At 49.5% G+C, this 19,407-nt stretch overlaps 1 protein-coding gene across 1 annotated transcript in view; it reads left to right on the top strand.

Moving 5' to 3' along the window:
* LOC107109023 (PH and SEC7 domain-containing protein 2-like) overlaps nt 1–19,407 on the top strand; it is a gene marked incomplete at its 3' end in the record, with an annotated part of 72,963 nt that overhangs the window by 13,855 nt on the left and 39,701 nt on the right. The window contains exons 5-7 of the mRNA XM_015409593.1: nt 6,983–7,177; nt 11,897–11,977; nt 14,888–15,000. Of these exons, the coding sequence (XP_015265079.1) occupies nt 6,983–7,177; nt 11,897–11,977; nt 14,888–15,000 (389 nt within the window). The remainder of the gene's footprint in view (nt 1–6,982; nt 7,178–11,896; nt 11,978–14,887; nt 15,001–19,407) is intronic.

Genomic DNA, 19,407 nt, shown 5'->3' with positions numbered 1-19,407 from the left:
GTCACCGGGAAGTGACATCACCATATCACATGATGTCCTCCCCCGTTCTTCTCCTTCTTCTTCACTGAGCAGGTTATGAGGGCAAGGAAGTGCGGGCGGCAGACAGTGTTGCCTCTAAGCTGAATTAGTGTGAGCTAGCTTACCGTTTTTAGCCTCCGGCTCACCCATTTTTGCCTTAGCACAGGAAGGAGGGCTCTAGAGCAAACTAATTTGTACAGGAGCCAAATGGCTTGCTCACAACTTTCACGCCAGTCGCTTGCAAAGTAGAATTTTTGCTCACAAGACCCCACGGCTTAGAGGGAGCATTGGCTGGTAGATGTTTGCCTGAGTCAGGTGAGCAAAACGGTCAGGCTAGTTAGGGTTGTCAACTCTGGCTTGGGAAATTCCTGGAGGCTGGGGTGCAGAGCCTGGGGAGGCGGAGTTTGGAGAGGGGGGAAAGTACCGTCAAGGGTGTGCTGCCATAGAGTCCACCGTCTGAAGCTCCCATTTCCTCCAGTGGAACTGATCTCTGTAGTACTAGAGGAGAAGAACTCCAGGCACCCTCGGGAGTTAGGCTTGCCAAGTCCCAGCGGGGGGCGGGGAAACTCCCGCCCCAGAGGCCCGTTCCACACCACCGCCAGATCGGGCCCCGGGGGGAGCTCCACCCCGACGTGCACGTCACCAGGAAGTGACATGATCACACGGGGCACGCTGGGGGCAGGGCCATGAACATCTGAGGGAAAACTCTATGGTTTTCCCTCAGATGGTCATGACCCCGCTCCCAGCATGCCCTGCGTGATCGCGTCACTTCCGTGTGACGAGGATGCGGCGCGCACGCGCTCCAGGAGCAACCCGGGAGTCCCCCGCTTCGGATCAAGGTAATACTTGGCAACCCTATCGGGAGTTAGTAAAAGGTTGAGCATGTTTGCAAAGATAAAATGGTGCCAGGTACAGTTGGTGTCAGGCTGCACCATCTAAGAGGAAGAGTGCAGAGTGCAGGGGGTTGGACTAGATGACCTCCAAGGTCCCTTCCAACTCTAACATTCCATGATTCTAAGCAGAGACGGGGAGTAAGAGCGAGTTTATCAAATGTCTCTCCAACACCAAACCGAACACACAAAATTGCGATGGGGTTTCTTTCTCACATTTTTCTTCATTAATTTTTTTTTTTAAATTAAACTTTTAGGACGTGATTTTTTTTGGAGGTCACATATTGACTTCATTGCATGTTTTCCTCCTTGCAGAGAGAGAGATGCATTGGGCAGGGACCTACTGGGTGAGGGGTTTATCTTACTCTCCAAAACATGACATCTCTGTACAAAATAAGGACAAGTAATCGTTAATAATAATAAGCTATCTGGTAAGACCAATAGAGAATCCAGGGCAAGAAACCAGGTTAGATCCCCAGAGCTGCTCCAGAGGTTGTACAGAAAGGACATGTATAAAAATGGCTGAAGGTCAGTTGGGATGGGTATCTGGAACTAGGCATGCTAGAGCTGGAAAAAGCTCAAAGCTGTTTCTCATACCGCCCACACCCCCTCACACATCTTGTGGGGCGTTTTTCTCTCATTCCTTATGTCAAATAAATGGAGTGGAATAAGAGCATGCCTGTGAATCCATCTCTGTCCAGTCCATCCCAAACAGCAAACTTCACCTTTATGGGGAGGTCAAAACCAGGGGTCATTTCCTGCGGGCGCGCACAGGAGCGGAGCTCCGGCAGTAGGGAGCCCAGGGGGTGGGCACATGCAACAAGCCCCGCCCTCTGCTCCCAGCAGCCCTCAGTCAGAGCAAGAAGCAGCCAGGTAAGTTACAGAGGCCCCCCCCAGCCTGCCTTCAGGTACAAGCTCTGCGGTCGTCGTCCCCCATAGTTAGCAATCCAAAACAGTCCAGTGGCCCCTTTAAGACCAATTTTTATTCAGGTACAAGCTCTCCCTCCTCTGCCAGGACAGATCTGCATGTCCCCCCCCCATAGCTAGGAATCCAAAAGAGTCCAGTGGCACCTTTAAGACCAAGTTTTATTCAGGTACAAGCTCTCCCTCCTCTGCGAGGACAGATCTGCATGCCCCCCACCCCAATAGCTAGCAATCCAAAACAGTCCACTGGAGCCTGAGTGGTGGGTGTTGCCTTCTGACACACTTCCGGTGATGTCAGGGGGTGTGGCATATGCAAATAAGTTATGCTAATGAGCTCCTGCATCTCTTTTTCTACGAAATGACCCCTGCCACATGCACATTTGAAAATGCGCATGGTCCCCCATAACAGACATTGTGGGCAGTAGTTCAGCTCAGCCCTGGATTAACCACTAAGCGAAATACGCATGTGCTGCGGGCACTAAGGGAGGGGGGGCACCACAGAGAGTTTCTTTTGCTTCTGCTGCTTACCGCTATTTAGTATTGTATAAATAAATGTTTTTAAAAGTTTATATTTAAAATAGTGCGGGGTGGCCTGGAAGATAACTGAATGTTTAATCTCCTATTTCACCGTCAGCACTTATTGACTCCCTCTGTCTTGTCAGTGAAGCAACGGGAGGGCCGAGAGGCACCATGGTTGGGCTGAGCTTAAGGCCTCAGTTGGCCTTTATCCGGCCCTGGTTCCGCTCATTGAAGGCTGCCGCTCGCCTGTCTGTTGACGGGTAAAGTGGCCGTTTACAATCGAGTCTTCCTTTCGCAGCAGATGCAGTACAAGTCTGTGTTTCTTGCTGAAGATGAATTGTAGCTTGAGATCTTTCTTGCAGTTTATTTTCATCTCTAATTAGAATGTCCTTGAAGTGAATGAGACTATCAGACCCTTGACCCAGAAGTCTGAATTTAAGGAGCCAGTTTGGTGTAGTGGTTAAGTGCGGGGACTCTAATCTGGGAGAACTGGGTTTGATTCCCCACTCCTCCACTTGCAGCTGCTGGTATGACCTTGGGTCAGTCACAAGTTCTTTCAGAGCTGTTCTTGAAAAAGAGCAGTTTCTGTCAGAACTCTCTCAGCCCTCACAGGGTGTCTGTTGTGGGGAGGGGAAGGGAAAGGAGTTTGTAAGCTCCTCTGCGACTCCTTTCGGTAGTGAAGGGCGGGGTATAAATCCAATCCTTCTCATCTTCTTCTTCTTAAGCCCTGGGGACTCTTAGGGTGACAGAGACAGTTGTGGTTATGTATTACTTTGTTTCCCCAAATTTGGCTAAATGCACCTTGAAGCTCTTAGGGTAGCTTTTAACATCCAAACTGCTTATACATGAAGCCTAGAAGTTCTCTTTGGGGAGGGGCTGTGGCTCACTGGCAGAGCCTCTGCTTGGCGTGCAGAAGGTCCCAGGTTCAATCCCCAGCATCTCCAGTTAAAAGAATCAGGTAGGAGGTGATGTGAAAGACCGCTGCACGAGACCCTGGAGAGTGGCTCTCCGTCTGAGTAGACAACACTGACTTTGATGGACTGAGGGTCTGATTCAGTAGAAGGCATCTTCATGTGTTCATATTTTAGCATAAATAAGAAGGACAGAGAGGGCAGCCTGTCTTATTGCCCGCCGTTGCTCAAGGAAATGGGGAGAGGAGGAAAGCACACTGGCGTCACAGTGGCATGCTTACATCACTTCCAGTGAAAACCAGACGTTCTACGCAGGGGTCATTTCGTAGAAAAAGTGGTGCAGGAGCTCATTCGCATAACTCATTAGCATGACTTATTTGCATATGCCACACCCCCTGACATCACCGGAAGTGTGTCAGAAGGCAACACCCACCGCTCAGGCTCCACTGGACTGTTTTGGATTGCTAGCTATTTGGGGGGTGGGGACATGCAGATCTGTCCTCGCAGAAGAGGGAGAGCTTGTACATGAATAAAACCTGGTCTTCAAGGTGTCACTGGACTGTTTTGGACCAGGGGGCTGGGGGGAGCTCTGCAACTTACCTGGCTGCTTCTTGCTCTGTCTGAGGGCTGCTTGGAGCAGGGGGCGGGGCTTGTTGCATGTGCTCGCCTCCTGGGCTCTTTACTGCCGGAGCTCCGCTCCTGTGCGCTCCTGCAGGAAATGACCCCTGGTTCTACGGCAGACGCTGTAGCATTTTGCAAAAAGTTTATGATGAAACCACAAAGTTCCATTGGAATGCTAGAGCGTCTTGCTATGGCGCTTTCAGTTTTCACCAGACGTTATGTGAACTCAGCGGCACTCCAGGCCCTGCTCTGCTGTGGCCTGGGAACTCTACAAAAGGGTCTGCTTTGACCCTCCAGAACAGGTTACTCATATAAGCTTCTTCTGTCCCCCTTGATCACTGTCTTCCACCAGGACGTGAAGACTCATCTGTTTCATTTGGCATTCCTTCACTTCCTGTTTATGTGTAGGGATGTGCAAGGGAAAAAATTGTGTTTTGGGGATTTGGGGGGTGTTGGACTCTTAAAGATTTGGTATTGCCTTGAAAACCTGAATTCAGTATTGGTATTGTGTCGGAATTTCGGTAAAATTTGGGAATCGGCACTAGTAAGTTGGCACTGGGTTCTGCTGCTGGGCACCAGTAGGTTGGCATTGGGCTCTGGTGCTGGGCACTGGTACATTGCACTGGTTCTGTTGTCCTTACAGAAATGCCCTCCCCTTTAATTCAGAGATTCCAAGATTCACAGATCTGACCTTAGTCCTGTTCGGTTTTGGCACGGCCACAGCAGCACTGGTTCTGCTGGGCCCATTGCAGTGGTTCTGCTGCTGGCCTTGCAAACAGGTCCCCTCCCCACACCTCACTTTCTACTACAGAGACTCTCTGGGAGAATCTGCTAGGCTTGTTGTATGCCTGCCTTGCTTTTTTCCCACCATTGGAAACAATGGGGGATAGGGGCACCCTCTTTGGATGCCCATAGAATTGGACCCCCTGGTCAAATCTTGTTGAAACTTATTTTGGGGGGAGACTCCAGAAGCTACACTGCAAATTTGGTGCCTCTACCTCAAACCCCCTCCCCCACCCCCCTGAATATAACCTAGGGCTATAATGGTCCCATAGGGTATAATGGAACCAAAAAATTCAGGATTCCTCAATTAATTCAGGATTTTCTTATCAGTAAGTCGAATCAGATCAGAGAATCTGATTTGCCTTAACTAATGCCTGAATCATGCCGAAAAGTCATGATTCAGGTATTAATTCAGCTCAGAAATACCAAATGCATATCTCTATTTATGTGTTTCAATTGTTTGTGTGTTTTGTTTATTATTTCAATTGGTTTTAAAATATGTATTTTTAAAAGCTGTTTAAATGGCTTGATTGTCTCCTTGGGGACCCTAAATTGGGTGGAAAGCAGCATAAAAATGTTCTACATAAGTAAATAATAATATAATACCCTTCAAAAATTCAAGTATCTGTCAGTGCTGTATCTACCTGTGGGAACATCACCCCAGTACTCCTCTGAATAGCCTGTCAATGAAACCTTTGGATTTGTGACAAAATATCTAAAGTACCTGAGGCCCACTTCTTTGGGGAAAACATAAAGGTTTTAATAAATGGACATAAGTCTGACATTAGAAACCACAACTTTCAAAAACCAGTGGGGGGGCATTTTAACCTTATAGAACATTCAGTTGCTGACTTAAGAGTAACAGTTCTCCTACAAAGGAATTTCAAAAGAAGATTAGAAAGAGATACAGCAACTGAGCATGAAGCTCAAGACAATGTATCCCCCTGGACTGAATCGAGACCTAGGTTTCCCATCTCATTACCAATGCTGCTGTCTCCATGCCTACTATCCTTTTGTGGATCAAAAACTGGCTAATAAATAGAAAACAGAGAGTGAGTATAGATGGGCAATTTTCTCAGTGGAGGGTGGTAAGCCGTGGGGTACCGCAGGGGTCAGTACTTGGCCCAATGCTTTTTAACTTGTTCATTAATGATTTGGAGTTGGGAGTAAGCAGTGAAGTAGCTAAATTTGTGGATGATACAAAGTTGTTCAGGGTGGTGAAAACCAGTGAGGATTGTGAGGCACTCCAAGGGGATCTGTCAAGGATGGGCAAGTGGGCGTCAACATGGCAAATGGGGTTCAATGTGGCCAAGTGCAAGGTGATGCGAATTGGAGCCAAAAATCCTAAATATAAATAGACATTGATGGGGTCTGAACTGACAGAGACTGAACAAGAGAGAGATCTTGGAGTTGTAGTAGATAACTCACTGAAAATGTCGAGTCAGTGTGTGACTGCAATAAAGAAGGCCAATGCTATGCTGGGGATTATTAGGAAGGGTATTGAAAACAGATCAGCCAATATCATAATGCCCCTATATAAATCAATGGTGCGACCTCATTTGGAATACTGTGTGCAGTTCTGGTCACCACACCTTAAAAAGGATATTATAGCTTTGGGAAAAGTGCAGAAAACCACAACTCGAATGATAAAAGGGTTGGAACACTTTCCCTATGAGGAAAGGTTAAAGCCAAGGGATGCTCTGTCTTCTTGGTGCTTGGGGGGGGGGGTTCAACAGTGGGAGGGCTTCTAATATCCTGGCCCCACTGCTGGACCTCCTGATGGCCCCTGGTATTTCTGACCACTGTGTGACACAGAGTGTTGGACTGGATGGGCCTTTGGCCTGATCCAACATTGGCGTCTCTGATGTTCTTATGTACCCCTCTGCATATCACACCAAATTCAGTCACTCCTGCTATCGTCATTCACCTGCTATTGTCATTCGGCATCTGAAACCACTCCACTCTCCAAGATGTTGTATATTGAACGCACTTAGTGCCCTATGTGAGCCGCTCTGAGCCCGTTCACGGGGAGGGCGGGGTATAAATGCAATAAAATAAATTAAAATAATATAAATAAATATAAGGACAGTGAGCAGTGACTCACAAAAGCACCTACCCTTCTACAAATTTGGTTTGTCTTTAAGGCGCTGCTGGACTCCTGCTCTTTTCTAAAGGTTTTATTGGGGCGTGTGTTGGGCGGGACCTAATCTGCACCAGTTTTGTGATTTCCCCAGTGGGTGCCTGAGAATCCCACTTGCTATGCAAGCCCTCCTGCTGAGCTTCTGCTTCTTCTTTCCCCGTGTTTTGTTCTTGCAGCGAAGCCAGCATCAAAGACACCCTTTCTGACTCGGATTCCGACATGGGCAGCACAGAACAACTGGACCAGGGAAGCACGGACACTCTCGCCAACGGCTGCAAGGCAGACAGCGAGGCTGCCAAGAGGTTGGCCAAAAGGCTCTATCACCTTGAAGGGTTCAAGCACTGTGACGTGGCGCGCCAGCTTGGGAAGAAGTAAGCAATAGCCTGGGAATAACAGGATGGGGTAAAACGATTGCCTGGATGGAACGCCTGCACAGGGCAGGGCAGGGCTTTTCACCGACATTCCCACTCCGGTGGAACTCACCTGTCTTTCCAGTTATTTGCCACACCCCCTTTGCAATAAGATGCAAAACTGTTTGCAAGAGGGCAGAGAGGATTTGCCCCCGATGTTGAGGTAGGCGGCCAATGTTCCCTTATGCTGGCCCGCAGGGGACAGAAAGTGTGTGAGCCATGCAATCATATGTGCGCTCAGGGGTCATTTCCTGCAGGAGCATACAGGAGCGGAGCTCTGGCAGTAAAGAGCCCAGGGGGCGGGCACATGCAACAAGCCCCGCCCCCTGCTCCCAGCAGCCCCGGGCCATAAGGAGCAAGAAGCAGCCAGGTAAGTTGCAGAGCCCCCCCCCCCCCCGCCCAGATAGCAATCCAAAACAGTCCAGTGGCACCTTTAAGGCCAAGGTTTATTCAGGTACAAGCTCTCCCTCCTCTGTGAGGGCAGATCTGCAAGTTCCCCCCCCCAATAGCTAGCAATCCAAAACAGTCCAGTGGAGCCTGAGCGGTGGGGGTTGCCTTCTGACACACTTCCGGTGATGTCAGGGGGCATGGCATATGCAAATAAGTTATCCTAATGAGTTATGCTAATGAGCTCCTGCACCTCTTTTTTTTTACAAAATGACCCCTGTGTGCGCTGTATTAAATTCAGGGGGATATGCATATGGATGCGCATTTGTAGGCATGTCCCTATTCTGCCCCAGTAGCCCTCCTTACCTTTACTCTGCTAGAGCTTGGTCTGGGGACACTGCAGATTTTTCTGCAAACGTGTCCAGTTGTCGAACTTGCCAAGTTCGAGGCGACGATCCCTAGTGAACTAATCGCTCAGTCTGTTCAGATTGTACTGAGCGGCCACAAACACCTGCCGAGCTGATCTGCACCAGGTTCTCCCCAAACTGGGAACATCTGAAATGATGGAATGCTAAATTGGGATGAACCCTGACCTGGATGGGCCAGGCTGGTCCGATCTCATCAGATCTCAGATGCCGAGCAGGGTTGGCCTTAGTCAGTGTTTGGATGGGAGACCACCAAGGAATGCCAGAGTTGTGATGTGGAGGCAGGCAGTTTGGTGTAGCGGTTAAGTGCGCAGACTCTAATCTGGGAGAACCAGGGTTGATTCCTCACTCCTTCACTTGCAGCTGCTGGATGACCTTGGGCAAGCCGTAGCTCTGTCAGAGCTGTTCTCTCAAGGGCAGTTCTGGAAAGAGCTCTCTCAGCCCCACCTACCTCACAGGGGGTCTGTTGTGGGGAGGGGAGGGGAAAAGAGTTTGTTTTTTTTTTGGTAAACAAATTTTTTATTTTCTCAGGAATACAACATATAAAACTTTTCATTCTATCAATTGTCTACCCCATTCCCAGTTCCTCCCCTCCCTCCAATGGCTTCCCACAATGCTTCCACCCCTGCTCCAAATTACTTCATATCATCAACAATATCAGTTTCTCATCATTACAATCTAAAGATAACATCATTTGACTTAATATTGATCTAAACATATTAAGTTTTGTTTCACATCCCAGTTCTTTTCCAGATAAATTTTAAAGTCATTCCATTCTCCAAAAAACTCATCGTCTTCTTTGTTATTCAGTTTTTTTGTAATCTTATCCATTTGTGCCATGAACAGAACTTTTTGTATCCATTCTTCAACCTCTGGTACCTTTTCTGTCTTCCAAAACTGAGCATAAATCATTCTCGCTGTCACTATCAGGTACCAGAGTAAAGTTTTTTTAGTCGTATTGACTTCTTCCATTTTGAGTCCCAAAAGCAGAATTTCCGGTGCTTTTTTAAAAGAACATTTCAGTATTTTTTGCATTTCATTGTGGACTTTTGTCCAAAAGTCTACAGCTTTCTCACAAGTCCACCACATATGATAAAATGAGCCCTCATGCCTCTTACATTTCCAGCATTTGTTTGACATATTTTGATTCATATTTGCAATTTTCTTAGGTGTCATGTACCACCTAAGGGGGGAAAAGAGTTTGTAAGCCGCTCTGAGACGCTGAGTGAAGGGCGGGGTATAAATCCAATCTCCTCCTCCTCCTCTTCTTCTTCTTCTCTGAACATCTCTTTCTTTGTCGCCATAAGTCAGTGGTGACTGGATGGTGCACTTTCCACCACCAAATTGGGATGTGTGTTGACAGGGGTCGTTTCGTAGAAAAAGAGCTAGGGGGGACTCATTAGCATAACTCATTAGCATATGCCACATCCCCTGACATCACCAGAAGTGTGTCATAAGGCCACACCCCCTGACATCACCGGAAGTGTGTCATAAGGCCACACACCCTGCCCCCATGAGGGGCCCGGCGGTGGACCTGCAAGGCCGGCAGGAGTGCAAGGAAGCCCCGCGAAGGCCCTCCCTGGCCCTAGGCAGGCAGGGGTGGGGAGAGGCAGGGAGGAAGCAACTTACCCTCCCTCTTCTCCTGCCTCCTCCTGGCTGAATGAGGGCCGGAAGCGGGGCGGCCGGAAGCAGGGGGCGGGGCTTCGTCATGTGCCCCCCCATACCTCATCCGGGGGAACTGCGATCCCCCGCGATCCCCCCTGAAATGACCTCTGCGAATGCCAAGACTCCTGAGGTTTGGGGCAGTGAGAGATGAACTCTCACTCAGAAATGTAGGTTCTAGAGGCTCTCGGGATTCCTGGCCTTATTTCCGTTTGCAAAACACCATTTCTAGGAACTAACTGATTTGTAAATGGGGGCAGTTTGAAATACCAAAAAGATGTGTTATAAACAGTGCAATTTGGAAAAACCTTCCTGAGAGTAAGCCTCGCTTGAATAGACCTGAGTGGGATTCTGAACAGAGCTACTGTTCTCTAAGAATAGGGAAATGTCTTTCTTGCTTAAATGTCCTAAATACATTATGGCTTTGTTAAGCAAGGAGAAAAACATCCCCTAATGGGGAAGAGTTTCCACATAGCATAAAAATAAAGAACATAAGAAGTGCCCTGCTGGATCAGACCAATTATCCATCTAGTCCAGCATCCTGTCTCACACAGTGGTCAACCAGTTCTTCTGGAGGTCCAGCAACAGGGCATAGAGGCCAAGGCCTTCATAAGAACACAAGAAGAGTGCTGCTGGATCAGACCAGTGGTCCATCTAGTCCAGCATCCTGTCTCACACAGGGGCCAACCAGTTCCTCTGGAGGGCCAACAACAGGGCATAGAAACTGAGACTGTAACCTGATGTGGCCTCCTGGCTCTGGGATTCAGAGGCTTAGTGCTTCTGAATGTGGAGGTTCCCTATAGTCACAAAGGCTAGTGGCCACTGATAGACATCCTCCAAAGCTGACTTTCCAAACAACAGCTTCACCCCGGCACTGTCCTTTTACTTTCATTTAAAAGGAACAGATACTCGGCAGAGCTCCAAAGTCCAGTAAGACCAGATCAAAAAGGAATTCCTCTAAACACCACCTTTTGGCATCTAGACAAGAACTAAACACAACTGTTATTTCAGCATCTTCAGTCCCCCTTCGGACATGTGCTCCTGCCCCATATTACTCCAGAAATGATTTTGTATTCAAAGATTGTCATTACTGGAGAGGGGACGAGAGAGCTAAGAAGGTTTTTGAGAAGATTCCAGAGATGTGACTCTGCTGAGAACAGTAGGCCGCCCATCAGCTTGCCTCCCTTCCTCCCTTCCTTCCATCCACCCCTGTCTGTCATTCTGAACATCAGCTAAGACAGCTGTGAATCGGTGGATCCGTTTTAGAATCATCTTCCTCAATGTATGCCAAATAAAAACAGAAGCAACATTATTCATTTTCATTGGGGGAGGGTTGAACAGAAATCTATTTCTTTCCTGCACATCCAACATTCCTCTATTGTGTGCCAGGCACCAAGGGGGCTACCGGCACCATCCCCCTGACCATACAGCTAATAAGCGGCTGACTTAGGTCCTTTCCGCACTTGGATCTCATCCCTGGTTTTATCACCGTTCAACTCGGGACACAATACCTTGCATTTATCCCTGGTTATAACAGCATCCGTTTATCCCGGGACAAGTGTGGGGTGAAACCAGAATGATCTCAGTTTAATGTGGAAACAAAAAAATACCCCAAGATAATTACAGGGGTGAACTCGCATGTAGTGTAGAATGTAAGTTCAAGGACAGGGTTGAACCAGGATTTAAGAACATAAGAGACGCCAATGTTGGATCAGGCCGAAGGCCCATCCAGTCCAACACTCTGTGTCACACAGTGGCCAGAAATACCAGGGGCCATCAGGAGATCCAGCAGTGGGGCCAGGACATTAGAAGCCCTCCCACTGTTGACCCCCCCAGGCACCAAGAAGACAGAGCATCCCTTGCCCCAGAGTCCCTATCTATACCTTGTGGCTCATAGCCACTGATGGACCTCTGCTCCATATGCTTATCTAATTCCCTTTTGAAGCTGTCCATGCTTGTAGCCGCCGCCACCTCCTGTGGCAGTGAATTCCAAGTGTTAATCACTCTTTGGGTGAAGAAGTACTTCCTTTTATCCTTTCTAACCCGACCGCTCAGCAATTTCATGGAGTGCCCATGAGCTCTTGTATTGTGAGAAAGGGAGAAAAGTACCTCTTTCTCTAGTGCAGAAAGGACCTTAGGCAAGCTGCATCAATAGATGCCTCAAGGTGCTTGCCGAGTTTTCTGACTGTGGTCTCTTTAATTGCAGTAATGAATTTAGCAAGCTGGTAGCAGAAGAGTATCTCCGTTTCTTTGACTTCACTGGGTTGTCCTTGGACAAAGCACTCAGGTGAGTGGGAAAGGCAGGGGTCTCCAGCACATCAGTTTGGCGTCGTGGTTTGGAGTGCGGACTCTAATCCGGGAGAACCAGGCTCAATTCCCCACTCCTCCACATGCAGCTGCTGGCGTGACCTTGGGTCAGTCACAAGTTCTCTCACAGCTGTTCTCTCAACTCCTACCAACTTTATGGAAAAATGGTTCCTATTCCTGGACCATGTTATGACAGATGACTGCCAACCACATAATCCAACATATCTAAACATACTTCGCTCTTAACACATATTAGGGGCCCCTGCTGGCATCCTGCAACCAGCTCACAAAAAGTTTAATGTCTAGTTGTGAACACGCCAACCGCCAGTGTAAATCTACACCTATGCTTCTCTACCACAGTTTATCTCAACCAACAATTTCACACAAGGCAATTTTACGTCTGGGTCTACCTTATGTAATGTATCTTACCTTCATATGATAATTTGTTTGCACTGATTCATTGAATGTATCATTCCTTTTGTATTACTTATTTTTGATGTATGCAGCTGCACTAGACCGGGAAACCCTTTTGGGGATAGGGAACATGGAGGGGGGCTGTGATGTCACGTGTGCTATTAGATCACTTCCAGTGAAAATCTGGAAGTGACATAAGGTCACACTGGGAATCACTGTTTTTTGAGGATCACGAAACCGCGGGGGGAAATCGGGCGAAGCCGCAGGTCAAAATGCGGCCGTGTGGCTTCGAGTGGGAAATTGACCAATAGAAGCAGGGCAAAGGGAGGCCCGACCGCGGCACAGCTCTTGTGTGAAATCGGTCAGGGTGTCTGTTGTGGGGAAGGGAAGGGAAAGGAGGTTGTAAGCCACTCTGAGACTTCAAGTGAAAGGCAGGGTATAAATCCAATCTCTTCCCTCTCTCCCTTCATCAGAGGCAAGGCCCTTTGTTTTCAATCTCTGCTTCAAGCATCTTGCAGCTATCGCTCACTTTCAGTCTGTGTGCTTGTCCCATCTAAGTCTTGGATTCCATTATAATCCTTCCTTTATTTATGTGTGCCTTATTTCACATCCCCTTTAATGCACCTAATAACAAGACAGCCTCTTGTTTGGCCTGCAGGCTCTTGAGAGCCGTGGGGGGGGGGGCAAAGGTTTTCCCCATTGAGAAGAACACACCCCAATGAGGTGACAGACAGAGAGGCAGGTTCACTACCAGCATTTCACTACAGTGATAAAGGCCAGTAGGGTTGCCAGACTCCAGGTAGGGCCTGGAGATCTCTCACTAGCAGGGGTCATTTCTTGCGGGAGCGCACAAGAGCGGAGCTCCGGCAGTAAGGAGCCCAGGGGGTGTGGCACAAGCAGCAAGCCCTGCCCCCGGCTCCCAGCAGCCCTCAACAAGGCCACAAGGAGCAAGAAGCAACCAGGTAAGTTGCAGAGCCCCCCCCCCTTCAGGTACAAGCTCTCCCTCCTCTGTGAGGGCAGATCTGCACGTTCCCCCCCCCAATAGCTAGCAATCCAAAGCAGTCCCGTGGCACCGTTAAGACCAAGTTTTATTCAGGTCCAAGCTCTCCCTCCTCTGTGAGGGCAGATCTGCACGTTCCCCCCCCCAATAGCTAGCAATCCAAAGCAGTCCCGTGGCACCGTTAAGACCAAGTTTTATTCAGGTCCAAGCTCTCCCTCCTCTGTGAGGGCAGATCTGCACGTTCCCCCCCCCAATAGCTAGCAATCCAAAGCAGTCCCGTGGCACCGTTAAGACCAAGTTTTATTCAGGTCCAAGCTCTCCCTCCTCTGTGAGGGCAGATCTGCACGTTCCCCCCCCCAATAGCTAGCAATCCAAAGCAGTCCCGTGGCACCGTTAAGACCAAGTTTTATTCAGGTCCAAGCTCTCCCTCCTCTGTGAGGGCAGATCTGCACGTTCCCCCCCCCAATAGCTAGCAATCCAAAACAGGCCAGTGGAGCCTGAGCGGTGGGTGTTGCCTTCTGACACACTTCCGGTGATGTCAGGGGGTGTGGCATATGCAAATAAGTTATGCTAATGAGGTCCTGCACCTCTTTTCCTACGAAATGACCCCTGCTTACTAGTACAATTGATCTCCAGGCCAGATTGATCAGTTCCCCTGGAGAACATGGCTGCTTTGGAGGGTGGACTCTATGGCACTGTACCCTGCTGAGGCCCCTCCCTTCCTCAAATTCTGCCCTTCCCCAAACTCCACCCCTAAAATCTCCAGATATTTCCCCGCCCAGAGCTGGCAACCCTTATGAGGGGAGATGGGAAGGGATGGTGTTCTGTGTTCCTTTTCTTTCGTACCTGTAAGGCAGTTGCTTCCAGCGGTCGCTTTGGGGATACGCCCACCACCCGGTGTCAGAATTCCAAAGGCGCCGGCAGTATCAAGAAGGTTGGGGATCCCTGCTCTAAATAGTTAGTTCATAGCCGGACATCATCATTAAGATAATTAGAATCCCTCCTGGGACAGTTCTCTGAATTAAGTGCTACACTGTCTGTCTTAAAAGGTAAAAGTAAAGATTCCCTTGCTCGAAAGCCAGGCAAGTCCGACTCTAGGGTTGCGGTGCTCATCTCCGTTTCCAAGCCGAAGAGCCAGCACTGTCCAAAGACGTTCCCGTGGTCATGTGGCCGGCATGACTAAACACCAAGGCGCACGGAACGCTGTTACCTTCCCACCGAAGTGGTACCTATTTATCTACTTGCCATTTCTTGCTTTCGAACTTCTAGGTTGGCAGGAGCTGGAACTAGAGACGGGAGCTCACTCCGTCATGCAGCACACTCGGGTCTCGAACTGCTGAACTACCGACCTTTCACAGCCTGCAGTTCAGCGTCTTCACCACTTGAGCCGCCGCAGCTCTGTCTTAGCGAATCATATCTGAGAGCGAACCTCTTATAAATGTAGCTTTGCTTCACTGTCCTTTTTCTCTTTTCTAGAACATTCCTAAAAGCCTTCCCCCTCATGGGAGAGACACAGGAGCGGGAACGCGTCCTCATCCACTTCTCACGCAGATACTGTCACTGTAATCCGGAGGAGAGCACGTCTGAAGGTAATGCTCCCGTCCGTCTGCAGCTGAGCCCTTCTGCTTCAGAAATGACCGGACCTCAAGTTCAGTGGTGTAACAGGCCTAGAGGGGAAACACTGCATTAAACAAAACCAGTCTGGAAAACGTAGAGAAACTTCTCCAAGTGGCAAGTCATTCGAGGGGCTGGTGCTTCCCTGGTGTCAGGCTCTTTAGCAGGATCACAACACAGACAGATGCTTCTTGTAAAGATAAGTGTTTTATTGATAAGGTAAAGGAAAAGGTCTCCCTTGTTCGAAAGCCAGGCGAATCCGACTCTAGGGTTGCGGTGCTCATCTCCGTTTCAAAGCCGAAGAGCCAGCGCTGTCCAAAGACGTTTCCGTGGTCATGTGGCCGGCATGACTAAACACCAAGGCGCACGGAACGCTGTTCCCATCCCACCGAAGTGGTCCCTATTTATCTACTTGCAATTTCTTGCTTTCAAACTGCTAGGTTGGCAGGAGCTGGAACTAGAGACGGGAGCTCACTCCGTCATGCGGCACACCCGGGTCTCGAACTGCCGAACTACCGACCTTCCACAGCCTGCAGTTCTGCGTCTTCACCACTTGAGCCGCCGCAGCTCCATGTTTTATTGATAGTCCATGACTAAAGAACGAGTATACAGCTTGTGTCAGGAATGACCTGCAATTGGATGGTCAGTGACGTATAGTATAATCAAACTCCCCCCCCTCTCCCGGGAGCCAAAGCCAATGAGTAAAATTCGCCCACGCGGGCTGAAGCGGGCTGAAGCTGGCAAGCAGGCTGCATAGTGCCAAGCCGTTAGGTCCCCAGGCCAGTTACTTTGCAGCTGGGAAAACAACAAGGTCAAAGCAGGGAGACAACAGCCAGAGCCAGCCAGGGTAGCGCTGAGAACGAGCAGGAGAAGACGTACCCCTCCACATTCCAACTCCGTGACAGGGCTACCTGACACCTAGGCTGGTTACCTTCATAGAAGAGCGCACTAAAGGCAAACCTACAAGGAGATCACAGAGACTCCCACAGAAGTGCAGCTCTGTATATCCTTCCTCGGATCCCTAGAGAAAGAGATCCAGCCGATTCCCCCCCCGTCCCTCTAGAAAAAGCCCAGCAGAAACTCATTAGCATAATAGGCCACACCCAACAACAGGAACTCGTTAGCATATTGGGCCACACCCCTGACAGCACAGCTCATTAGCACATTAGGCCACACCCCCATGTTACCAGAAGTGTGCTCATCCAGCCACACCCACCTTTTGCTTGTTATTCTGTTTACCTTGTTTGTTGTCAAAACCCAGGGCTTTTTTTGTAGCAGGAACTCCTTTGCATGTTAGGCCACACACCCCTAATGTAGCCAATCCTAATGAGTTCCTGCTGTTGGGTGTGGCCTGTTATGCTAATGAGTTCCTGCTGGGCGTGGCCAACTCGGGAGCCAGCCGGAACTCCGTTCCTGTGCGTTCCTGCCCAAAAATAGCCCTGGCAGAGGTCACCTTGGAAAGGGCTGTTTTCTAACCCCTGGGGCTACTCTAGTTTGGGAAATTCCTGGACATTTGGGGGTGGAGCCTGAGGAGGGGGGATTTGAGGATGGGAGGGACCCCAGTGGGGTAGAACTGATCTCTGTAGTTTGGAGATTCGTTGTAATTCCTGGGAGATCAAGGCCCCACCTGGAGGATTGGCTACTCTACCCGGGGCCCATTGATTAGATACCTTCCTTATTAACAGTCTTAGGGAGTCTGACTTCCCTGCCGTTCCATGTCGGCCGAGGCTGCCGGACAGACCCATTTGCAGTAACCAGACTGCCCCACAATCACGCTGCTCCAGTGTTCCCTCTAAGCCGAGTTCGTGTGAGCTAGCTCACAGTTTTTTAGCCTCTGGCTCACACATTTTTGCCTTGGCTAAAGGAAGGAGGGCTCCAGAGCAAACTAATTTATGCACCAGCCCAATCGCTGGCTCACAACTTTAATGCCAGGAGCTCACAAAGGAGGATTTTTGCTCACAGAACTCCACAGCTTAGAGGGACCCTCCTCTCCCCAAAATATCCACTTTCCCAGCTAGGTATAACCGGGTCTCTCCTCTAAAACAGAGTAAACAGGTTAAGAATAAATTTTCAAAAAGCACAAGATGATGGTTAAGTTGGTGGTGCACTAGGAACTTTTTTGCCTCTGGGGAAAACAGAACAAAACAAAGCAAAAACCACGCCAGACCACACTACCCACGTTCCACATAAAGCAGCGAGGGAACTGAAAAAGCTTCTCTTTGTAAATTCTAGAAGGGATTGACTCTAGGATAGACCTGACTAGTGGAGAACCACACGGCAGAGCATGTTGTTCCTTAGAAGGAGGGAGAACCCAGTGCTCCTGTCTACTGACTGGCGCAGTTCAAGAGATTGCATTGAGGTTCAGGGCACGGTTTGGATAAGCAATGGGCTCTTTTTGTAGCAGGAACTCCTTTGCATCTTAGGCCACACACCCCTAATGTAGCCAATCCTCCAAGAGCTTACAGAGCTCTTCTGACAGGGGCTACTGTAAGCTCTGAGAGGATTGGCTATATTAGGGGTGTGTCGCCCAGGGCTCTTTTTGTAGCAGGAGCTCCTTTGCATATTAGGCAACACACACACACACACCCCGATGTAGCCAATCCTCCATGAGCTTACAGAGCTCTTCTGATGGGGGCTACTGTAAGCTCTTGGAGGATTGGCTACCGGCTGGGCTCTTTTTGTAGCAGGAGCTCCTTTGCATCTTAGGCGACACACCCCTAATGTAGCCAATCCTCCAAGAGCTTACAGTAGCCCCTGTAAGAAGAGCTCTGTAAGCTCTTGGAGGATTGGCTACATTAGGGGTGTGTCGCCTAAGATGCAGCGGAGTTCCTGCTACAAAAAGAGCCCTGCGGGAGAACAACAAGGCATGTCGTGGTTACCAGTTCGATCTGGCAAATCTATCCATCTTAATATGGCCAACCTCCAGGTGGGGCCTGGAGATCTCCCAGAATTACAACTGATCTCCAGTTGGCTGAGATCAGTTCCGCTGAAGAAAATGGCTGCTTTGGAGGGTGGACTCTGCGGCATTATGACCCACGGAGGTCCCTCCCCCCCTCCCCATGCCCCACTAGGGTTGTCAGGTTGGATCAACCCAGTGGTGGGGGAGGGACTTTCCAGGAGCGGGGGGAGCATGTGACGTGCATGCAACATAATGACATCACACGGAAGTGACGTGATCATGTCGCCGATGCCATGTGGCGATGCTCTGATATTTTGGGCAAAACTCTATGGTTGCCGTAGAGTTTTGCCCCAAAATACCAGTGTATCACCACGCAGCATGAACAACGCGATGACATCATTTATGCATGACATCATGATGTCATATTTGGGGGTGGGATTTACTTTCGCCGGCGGTGGGGAAAAGGCCCGAAAATTGGGGGATCCCCCGCCCCCAACTGGGGAATGGCAGGGGTCATTTCCTGCAGGAGCGCACAGAAGCGGAGCTCCGGCAGTAAGGAGCCTAGGGGGTGGGCACATGCAACAAGCCCCGCCCCTTGCTCTCAGCAGGCCTCAGGTCGGCCACGAGGAGAGAGAAGCAGCCAGGTAAGTTGCAGAGGGACCCGCCCCCGCCCGCATTCAGGTACAAGCTCTCCCTCCTCTGTGACGGCAGATCTGCACGTCCCCCCCCCCATAGCTAGCAATCCAAAACAGTCGAGTGGCACCTTTAAGACCAAGTTTTATTCAGGTCCAAGCTCTCCCTCTTCTGCGAGGACAGATCTGCACGTCCCCCCCCCCAATAGCTAGCAATCCAAAAGAATCCAGTGGAGCCTGAGCGGTGGGTGTTGCCTTCTGACACACTTCCAGTGATGTCAGGGGGTGTGGCATATGCAAATAAGTTATGCTAATGAGCTCCTGCACCTCTTTTTCTATGAAATGACCCCTGGGGAATGGTATCCCTATACTCCACCCCCAAATCTCCAGGATTATCTCAACCCAGAGCTGGCAACCCTAATCTGTCTCCATTTGCTGCACTTCCTGGGTTGGGCCGGCCTTCTTCCTTGTAGAAAAAAACCCCAGCAACAAGTCAAAGGGTGGGCAATTGTGATTGGGTTCAGGAACGGTTGGGATTGGCAAGATGTGCCGTAATCTTGGCAGTGCACGTTGATGCCTTGCTTTGGCTCTGGCTCCTGTGAGGAAGAACCCCACCGGTCTTGACCGTAGGACACAAAACTTTTCAGTGACCAGGATCCAAACTTGCAAAAAAATATCAAGCTTAGTAGCAGTGCAGAGATGAAAGAAAAAAGCACAAAAAGAATAATGCAATGGCAGGACGGGGGGGGGGGGGGGGATGCTGTATTTCCAACTCCCTCCCATTACTTGCCTCCAATGACTGAGCACATGTTGCGCATGACCCCACATGCCTCCTTAACATGCCGTGCAAG

The sequence above is a fragment of the Gekko japonicus genome, unplaced genomic scaffold (genome assembly GCF_001447785.1).
Source record: "Gekko japonicus isolate JY-2015 unplaced genomic scaffold, Gekko_japonicus_V1.1 scaffold2096, whole genome shotgun sequence".
Classification (NCBI taxonomy): domain Eukaryota; kingdom Metazoa; phylum Chordata; class Lepidosauria; order Squamata; family Gekkonidae; genus Gekko; species Gekko japonicus.
Note: the sequence above shows the minus strand (reverse complement) of the source record. Positions and strands in the feature narration are given on the sequence as shown.